The 9,964-nt window shown below is 40.6% G+C and overlaps 1 protein-coding gene across 1 annotated transcript; it reads right to left on the bottom strand.

Moving 5' to 3' along the window:
• Nucleotides 1–789: 789 nt before the first annotated feature.
• Nucleotides 790–9,260, bottom strand: atic (5-aminoimidazole-4-carboxamide ribonucleotide formyltransferase/IMP cyclohydrolase). The gene is made up of 14 exons (XM_050049568.1): nt 9,101–9,260; nt 8,781–8,907; nt 8,524–8,667; nt 5,772–5,860; nt 5,209–5,360; nt 3,687–3,843; nt 3,178–3,303; nt 2,887–3,080; nt 2,529–2,618; nt 2,301–2,426; nt 2,106–2,198; nt 1,840–2,022; nt 1,394–1,549; nt 790–1,177 (listed from the first exon to the last, which is right to left on the bottom strand). The coding sequence occupies exons 1-14, from the start codon at nt 9,117–9,119 to the stop codon at nt 1,058–1,060; spliced, it is 1,776 nt and encodes a 591-aa protein (XP_049905525.1). The 5' UTR covers nt 9,120–9,260; the 3' UTR covers nt 790–1,057.
• Between the last annotated feature and the right edge of the window lie 704 nt (nt 9,261–9,964).

Genomic DNA, 9,964 nt, shown 5'->3' with positions numbered 1-9,964 from the left:
TAAGTAAAACATTTTGGGGTCCAGACTGAGATCAAGGCCATTAAATGAGGGCTTGAACACGTTGTCTTTATCACGTCATATCACTGGGGTACAACAAAACCCAGGGAGCCACGCCCTGAAGCAGTGGTTCCCAACTGGTCCAGCCACAGGGTCCAGATTTCTTCTTAGTCATTAGTATAAAGTCCACACACTAATATATTCAGTGTCATACTTCTGTTTGGCCATGTCGTCAAGCTAGTTTGCGGTCTCTGTCATGTAGCTGTCCTTACTCACTCAATCTACAGCAGGAATTGGCACTTCAAAATAAAAGCTCTGTGCTGGAAATTCACTATATTTCAAAATAAAGTGTTTTTTTTTTTACAAAATTGACAAGTTTTAAGTCACTTGCAGTCCATTCAGAATGGACCTGCGACCCACTTTTGAACCACTGCCCTCAAGCATGCCCTGCTTTATCATCTGTTTTCCTCTAAATGGGACCGTAATTTACAAAATAAACATCAGGCTGTATCAAAGAAGACTTGAAACTATCGATCGAGGCCATAAACTCATTAGGAAAATGTTTGCTGAGGTAATAAATCAAGTGAGAAGCAGGGTCATTTTTTGCATTAACTGGTTAAGGTGCCCCCTGCTGGCTATTTGAAAGAATGCAGGGTTAAGACACTTAAGCATTAGAGTCGCTTTTCAGGCACAGATTTTGAAGTGTGGTCCGAACCAAAGTAGTGGACTGAAAATAAGAACCCTAGAGCCCTGCTGCTAGCATGGATAAAAACATACAAAATACACATGAACTGTTGTTAACGGTTTATTTCACAGTGAAACATGACTGAACTAGAATTACCATCAACAGTTACTGTCTCTCTCTAAAGTTAGGATCACACATAAGGAATGCAGTTAAAGTGTTATAAAACAGTGCATCTGTGACCTCTACACTCTACACTACAGCATGATGAGGGTAGGAATGTTTTGAGCATCAGGAATGTTAGAAAAAGATTTTGACTCTAATAATGCGGAACTGTGAGTTTGGTTTAAAGAACACCTGGAGAAAACGCTGAGGCGCTCAGTGGTGGAAGAGCCGCAGGTTGGTGTGCACCAGAGTGATGCCCTGCTCATTACAGGCATTAATCACAACCTCGTCAGCAGCAGAGCCTGCTGGAGCTGCGATGTACTCCACACCACTCTACAGACACACACACACACACACACACACACACAAAAAGGGAAGAAACGTTAGTATTTATGGTTGGAAAGCTTGTCAGTACAGTAATGTTTTCAGAGTCAGTAGAGTTTACAAAAGATTTTATTGCAGAAGGTGTCTGCAGGCCATTCCCATGCAATTTCTCAATAAAGTGCATACATTATAAACTCATGCGTTTGTGAACAGTGTTATATTTACCCGTTTGGCTCGATCGATGTTATCTCTGAAGGGGAAGAAGGCGTCAGAGCTGACAGCCACGGCCTGCAGGGAGCTGATCCAGTTCTTCTTCTCAGTCTCTGACAGACGCTCAGGCACTTCGTCGTACATCGCCTGCCAAACTGCCAAGTCTGGGCCCTGTCAACACAATATACACACGCACAATACAGGAGTCTGCATTTAATTTCAGTATCTCAAACTTGACATGACATTAAACATTAGATATCACACAGAAAACAGGATGACTGTGTTTTTGACGGCAACTGTGGGAACAATTTTAATGGATCTACCCAAATGAAGTAATGAAGAGAAATCTAATGTCTACAGGTATTAGACACTTAAATTTAATGCTTTCAAGACCTTTTAAGCACTACAGGTAAGAAGAAAATCCCTTTAAAGCTGCCTGTTGCCCATCATGACCCTCTTACCTCTCCAATGGTGTCGCTGACATACTGGTCAATAGCGTTGGCCATCTCCGCTCGCTTCACACCACTGCGAAACTTCATGGTCAGGACACGAGGGTGGTGCCTCAGCCACCAGTTGTCAGCTTTGTCACCTGCCAGCCGAGTGCAGTGGATACGAGACTGCTGACCCGCTCCGATACCAACGACCTGTAAGACAAGAGGAGACATTAGAGCAAAACTAACGGCCCCATCCAGACTCCTCTCTCCTCCTTTCATCTGCCTGTTCTCACCTGTCCGTTTTTAGCATAGCACACAGAGTTGGACTGAGTGTACTTGACAGCGATGGTGGCCACGGTGAGATCACGCACGGCATCCTCGGAGAGCTTGTGGACACAAAAACAATCAAAAGCGTGAACACAAGATTGGATTGTGTCCATCATGAAAGAATGACTTTAAGAGGAAGTAAACACACTGCAGTGACTCACCGAGCCCTTGGAAACGACGTTGTTGAAGAACTCCTTATTGATGAGTGCTCCATTCCGCTTTTGTTTGAGATAGAGACCAAACAACACTCTCACCTCGGTCTCATCGGGCTCGTAGTCTGGATCCATCTGGGATAAACACACACATTGTTAATCAGAGAATTTTACCAAACTCTGATTCTAGTCATCTTTATTTCAACACAAAAATGATGACTGATAAAAATCTCTCACTTGAAGCACACAGTAGTTGCCATTCTTCTTTTTGGAGAGAATCTTGAGTGCCTCTTCATCATAACCAGGAGCAATGATGCCATCTGACACCTGAGAACAACCAAATTGAATCAGGGACCAGCCGTTCCACTTTTCCATGTTTTGTTGAAATAAACGACATTAATCAGAGCATGCACAGCTGCATGTGCACAGGAATGTTAGTGGAATAGTCATTTTCATTAGCTGTGTAAACAGCTTTGTAGGAACATTGTCTTTTTAGGATGAAGGGTAAAAAAACAGAATATTTTGTGCATGTACACTTAGTCAGCATTACAGCAAAAACAAACATCTGTTTTTGTTCTTCGACACATGACTTTACCTCTCTTGATATAATCTTGGCGGTGGGAACGTCACAAACATCCGACACAGCGATGAAGTCTCCAAACGAAGACATTCTGTCTGAGCCCCTTGCCCTGGCGTAGGCCGTAGCCAGCGGGGTCAGATCCTTCAGCATGTCATGCACCATGCACACTCTGGCTTCCTCCTCGGTCAGAGGAACTCCCACTGCAGCTCCTTCAGAAGAAACGTGAAAGAGAGTCATTTCAGTTTCACGGCACATTATTTCAAGTCAATATTTGTACAGTAATGAGTGTGTCTCTTTTTGTCTTACCAGCAGGGCTGACGTGTTTGAAGGAGGTGGCAGCAGCCATGCCGAGGGCGCTCTTTAACTCTCTGACCAGCTGCCAGGCGTTCAGAGCATCACACAGGTTGATGAAGCCGGGGGAACCGTTGACAACTGAGGGGGGGCAAAATGAATGTTTAAGAAAAACATATTTATAGTTTGCAATATTTGCACCTCTATGAAAATTAGTAACCTCTTTCTTAAAATACCTCACATCATTGAATTACCTCCCTCTCCTCCTGCCTTGTAACTTGTATCAGCTGTTCTCTAACATGGTCACTTTAGGGTGACAGGGATATTGATGTGGCACTACTCACAAAATCCAGTTTTATTTGTCATCTATGTTAATTCTGTTTATGGCAGAAAGTTAAACAAGAAGATCAATACCATACCATCAAATTCCCAAAGTCTTAAACTACACCTTTAAAAGACATACCTCTAAACACACTGACACATTTAGCTCAGCTGAGACAGCCATGATGTGATGTGGGCTCTACCTTTGAGGGGGAGGGCTGGGCGCAGAGTGTAGAGTTGGGCGGGTGCTTGGTGAGGGTTCATGCCATAGCGCAGAGGCAGCTGGGAAACACCGCGGCTGTACTGCCCTCGAAAGTAATCCGATATGGCCTCGTCGTACTGTGCTGTGTGTGTGAAGGCCTGAAGAGCAGAGAACATCAAACACTGATGACAAAGAAATACAGAAATACATACTCTAATGTGTGCTGAAGCCAGAGTTATAAACCTCAAGGGATTTACAATTTATCACTCCACAATTGAGAAGGTAATACGAGGCTGTGACCATTTAACAACTGCATAACTTATGTGGGTTTCATCCCAAAGCAGCGTCCCAACGATGAGTTCAGTCTGACTACAAGGTGAAAGTTTACAAGTCCTCCGATGTCAAACTCTGTAACCTAAACACACATTCCAACATTGGAGTCTACGCTGGACTTTGTCGTGCACTGACCCTAATCTGTACACAAACAACAGCAAAAAAAAAAAAAGGGGAACAAATGAGGACAGCAAGATTGTTGAGCTTGGTTACCATCCTGTTTTTGTCTGACAACATTAACATGACTAAGCTTAAGCTCGTACTGACGAAGACACTGTAAAGGAGAATTATCTCAACTGTGATATAATCGACACATTTCTTATATTAACTGACGTTTGCCTCAGAAACCTCCTGGCATATCCTTATGTTTCGTAAGAATCTAACAGGTTACTATTATGCAATCATCACTTTAAGACCTGCTCCTTCATTAAAAAAAGCCAGAGGCAAGATTCACCTCTTGTTCCTCTTAGTCTTTGCTACGACTGAGATTAGACTGGAACAAGTCTGAACAGTGACGGGGCGGGATTAACGGATGTTTGAGGTATATGTGATTAGACAAGAAAGGCTGATAGTGACGCAGAATTTAAGTCTTTGCAACTTTAAAATGCTGCTTTCAAACTGTACAGCTCAAGACTGTGACAAGTCAGGAAATAGTCTGTCCCGGTCCTTTGCGCACATCTCGTCAAACTTGTTATTGTTGCTATGCTTAGAAAGGGGCATCAACAGGTTTAAGAGAGTTCATTTTAAGACTGTGATGTGATGCTCTAATGATTATTTTCATTATTAATCAATCTGCTTAACATTTCCTTGATTAATCACCTCATCTAGAAGATCAAATTGCTCATCATGATTTTCTGAAGTCAAAGTTCAAACATTCAGACACTTTGTTTTGTCAGACTAACAGTCCACAACCCAAAGATACTCTGATTACTATCATAACAAACTAATAAAACAAGCAAAAGTTCACATTTGATAAAGGGGGGATTATAGAGCCATACTTCACTTAGATTGTAGAGCCATTCTTTGAGCTCTTAAATCTACATTTTTACAGCCTTAAAAAACACTCCCACATATCCAAAAGTTAAGCTGCACTAGAGAAGAGGAAAACAGACTCTAGAGAGTGTGTAGCACTTGTACAAACTCAGTTCCTACTTGTGAGTTAAAATGGTGGGAAAAACAAGTCATGTTACTTTGAGAGCCAGAGTCCTGCGTGTTTCCAAGGCTGTATCTTTGTCTACTGAACTCTCCATCTCCTTGGCAACCAGCGAATAGTCAGTGGGATCACACACTATGGTCACCCGGGCATGATTCTTGGCTGCTGCTCTCAGCAGAGTGACGCCACCTGGGAGGACAAAAACAACAACACTTTTTTTAAAGGCACATGAGTTTATTTTAGTGATCAACACTTGGTTATTAATCCTAAAAGATAATTTCTCATAAGCTGCTACAATTTCAAGATGAGAGAGGTGAACATGTGCTGGAGGTAAATCGACAGATTTCCATTCTTTGACAATGATGTTCCTGCCCAACATAGTAGCTGTATGAATCCAGTCTGCTGGAGGTGTAGGGAAGTTGCTTAGTGGTGATGGATCCCCCAGAACATATAGACAAGGTATGTAAGGAATATTTTGGACTATGATCTGCCTCATATTTTCATGAATAGTGCACCATCAATAATAATAATAATAGTAATAATTAAAAATAGCTTAATATTCTGAAACAGTATGCACACAATCTTATCTGCACATCTCACCGATATCTATCTGCTCCACAGCGTCTTCCACTGTAACATTCGGGTTAGAGACGGTCTTCACAAATGGGTAGAGGTTGCACACAACCACTCTTAAAAAGAGCAAACACAGAATAACTGTCACACTCTTCATAAAGATCATCATCATCTGTTTGAAAAAACATAACACACATGTATACACACATAACTGCAACACACACATATCATGACGGACAAGATTGCAAGATGCAAAAACCTTTTAAAAGTGCAGCTGTAGAAGACATCGTAAGACGTGCTTGTAATTCTAGCTTTCATAATGTGTTCATGCTCATGGCGTCAAAACATGAACCAATTTCAAGAGCTGTTTTACCTTAAAAAAATAGGTATACCTGATAAGTTTGGAAAATATGTCATATTTAGGCCATTACAAAGATTAGAAAGACCAAATGAGGCATCATGCACAAGAATCCTCGTATGCTCAAATCTATGCCACTTAATGCACTCACTGTTCCTTTTTGAAGGATGCATGAAAACCAACACTTGCTCTATTAAAGAGTTTTGTTCTGTTAGATAAACTATCTTTCTACTTCCCACACTGGAGCCAGGACTTTCTGCTACATGCCTGAAATTGATCAGTTTGCTTTCCTTCACTGCTTCTCTGTCGCACAATCTAACCAATAGAGAAACATTATTTGTGTGCATTTATCAATCAATTGCTTTTATCTAACATCAAAAATGCCCATAATAATTTCCCAGGACCCAAGGTGACATCTTCTAATGCTTATTTTGTCCAAAACCTAAAAGATATTTCATCTACAGTTTAATATAACAGAGCAAAGCAGCAAATCCTCACATTAGATGAGCTAAACACTGGCTAATGTTTGGATTTTTTTCTTATATAAATGATTAATCAGAACTGTTGATGATTTATTTTCTGTCCATTAGCTAATTGATTAATCGACTTATCATTTCAGCACAGTTAGCCACAATTTGCCTTCAGTGATGCAGAATCACAACAGACTTTCAACTTTGTCTGTATGTATGAGTGAACACCTCACTCTCAGATTGGTCTTTTTTTTTTTTTAAATCAATATAGGGTATTTATTTTATATATCTTTTCATTTACATGTTGATATATTGTTTAACTATTGTTTTTATTATTGTTCTGTTTACATATCTATTGTTATCTGCACTGCTGTGTGCTTTGTAAATCAGGAGAGGAAAACAGAATTGTAATTTATTTTAATCAGTCTGTTATTGTTGTTGAAAACAAGAAGCACTCTCAGAGACTGCCGTATTTTCAATTCACTATAGGCCTTTTTTTTCTCCAAAATTATTTTTCATTTACATGTTTTGCAACTGTATATTTTCAAGCAGGGAAGTTAACTTATTCTTTAGGAACTTCATTTGTGTGGAAACATTAGTACATTCACAACACTTGCTGTACTATCCCGGACAAATGACTAAATGTAATTTGACAACACAGTGCAGAGTGCAGCTTAAAATAGTGTAAGATGCCGGCCTTAAAAATACTTTAAAATGTCCATTAATAAATAAGTACAAGTTGAGCACCCAAGCTCGTTCAAGCTTCAGTGAGTCTAACAGAAGCTTGACATGGCCTCCTTGGTCTAAATGATTGGTTTTGCAGCATGTGTGGAATCTGAGGCTATTTGTAGTCCTTTCATTTTAGCCCGTCTACTGTAGATGTTACTTAGTGAACATTTAGCTCACTTTATTATTTGAAACACCTAGATGGTACAGCTTGGACACATGATCAGTGATGAACCCAGGGACATAGGGTGTTTCAGGTCTTTGATCATGAGACACCCTCACCTGGGCGACCCAGCTGGAGGTGGTCAGTACCCAGCTTGTGTCCAGGCAGCGCACTACTTTGCGTATCTGCCCTCTTGATCTACAGCTACCTTGAGGCTTTTTCTGCTGCCTGGTGGCTTCCCTCTCCTGCAACCCTCTGATGCCGAGGAGCCTGAGTGCCCGGTGCATAGTTGCCCCTGCAGCCAACCTCGATTGGCTCTCAGTGGGCCCTCCAACCACTCTCTAGACAGGGCAAGGTATATGGCCTTCTTTCGCTCATGGGCCTCCTCCATCCTGTCATCCCAGGGGACTGTAAGTTCCAGCAGCACTACTTGCTTTGTAGAAAATACCCAAACATACATATGTGTCGTCTATCACTATTCAGCCTTAAAACACCGAGATATGTATAAATATTTCTGGCCCATAATACACACAGCCTTAAATTGTGAGCTTCATCCTTATTCTTACACCCTAATCAGATGACCCACTCAACCTTTACCTCTATATCACATGCACACACAGATTAAACTCTCCTCTGAGTTTGAAAGACAAAGAAACCAATACTTCTGTGTGTCTATCAGATTGTTACTCAAGTGTGTACTTGTGCTCCCCAAGAACAAAACTTTAAACTCCCTGACCTAATCACATTCTTCCGCTTGTCTTAAACAAATTTCAGTCACGGGATGATCCTTTAGCAGGAGCAGCACTTTCCAAATTATCCAGCTGCTAAATCAACAGCACATGCTTCCTAATGGGACAAGACAAGCCTGTACTCTTACACATGTGAGCTTGTGATCTGCCTCAGGTCCTGCACGCTCTTTGATTTAACTGCTTTGTAGGAATCATTTCTAATTCAGCTTTTTACCCCTCTGATGCAAATAACTATCCACTAAGTGTTTATAAACCTCAGGCTATTTTAAAGTGTGAATGTATGTGTGTTTAAATGTTTCAGGGTTGTTCTCACCTGACCAGGCTGTAGCCCAGCTTCTCCATGTCTGCAGCATCAGTGGGGGTTTTCCTGGCCAGGATGCCTCCATGGACAGCCGGGTGCAGGGTCTTCACTCTGCCCCCCAGCATCTCTGGGTGTCCAGTCAGCTCAGACACATCCCTGACACACAGCACAGGCACTTATCTTAGAGAAGGCCACCCTCAGGTAGCTGCTGCATCTTAGTGACAAACACTGGATTTAAGTTTTATTTTAAGGATTATTTCAGCACCCACCTGACAGCCAGCCCAGCATCACGCAGGGCTTTAGCTGTGCCACCTGAGGCCACCAGAGACAGTCCAGCATTCACCAGCCTTTTGGCAAAGTCCACCAGTCCAGTTTTGTCTGACACACTCAAAAGTGCTGCAAAGACAGATACAGAGACTTAACACACATCTTAACTCAGTTTTATACACACTAAAGAGAAGTAAGTGTGTGTTGTATCGAGGCAAAGATGACCACGTTGGCTAATGTTAGCTACATGAGCTAACCTGCATGTCGCACACAACTTTATAATGACGACATTAATTAAATCTGAATGAAAGACAAGTCTTACCGAGCTCTGAGGACGCCATGTTTACAGTCACAGTGTCAGTGTGCAGTCTGTGTGGGTGTGAAGATGGTTTCTGTTCAGGCTTCACTGTGTTGAAACAGCAAACTCTGCAGAGTCAGATTGTGCAAAACTACAAGCTTTTCATCATGTGCTTCAAAAGTAGAAAGACCCGCCCTGCTGAGGTCGGCCCGCCCCTCGCACACAAACGCACCCAAGGGAGACACACGGCGCAGGAAATGCGCATTTTCATCCAAAAAATTAAAATGAATGAATGAATAAATAAAATAAAATAAAATAAAATGAAATAAAAATAAATAAATAATAATAATAAAAAAATAGTAATAGTAATAATAATAATAATAATAATAAAACACACACTGCTCTCTTTGATGTTTATGTTTTGTCTAAATAATAATAATAATAATAATAATAATAAAACTTATAATAGTACTTTATACTTCTGCTCCACTACATTTTGGAAGCCAATATTATACTTTCTACGTCACTACATTTAATTTTCAAAATTAGTTACTAGTTATTTTGCAGGTCCAGGTTATTCAAACTAATATAAACAGGAAATAAATGGATTATATGAATAATGAAAAACCTTTATTGATCCCTTGGTGAAATTCACAAACTACCCACATATGGTGAAAAAAAACAAAACAACACAAAACAAAAAAAACTATCAGCTGCAAATCAGAGTGATGTTCACAATAATTCATCAATAATTATAATTCAATAATACACAAGCCTGCAACAATATGAAATACTTGTACATTTTGTTCTTTGAGCATATTTGGATGGTCATATTTTTTGTACTTTTACTTAAGAAAGCTTTATGCAGCACTTTCACTTGCAATAAAG

Source organism: Epinephelus moara, chromosome 1 (assembly GCF_006386435.1).
Source record: "Epinephelus moara isolate mb chromosome 1, YSFRI_EMoa_1.0, whole genome shotgun sequence".
In the NCBI taxonomy this organism is placed as follows: domain Eukaryota; kingdom Metazoa; phylum Chordata; class Actinopteri; order Perciformes; family Serranidae; genus Epinephelus; species Epinephelus moara.
Note: the sequence above shows the minus strand (reverse complement) of the source record. Positions and strands in the feature narration are given on the sequence as shown.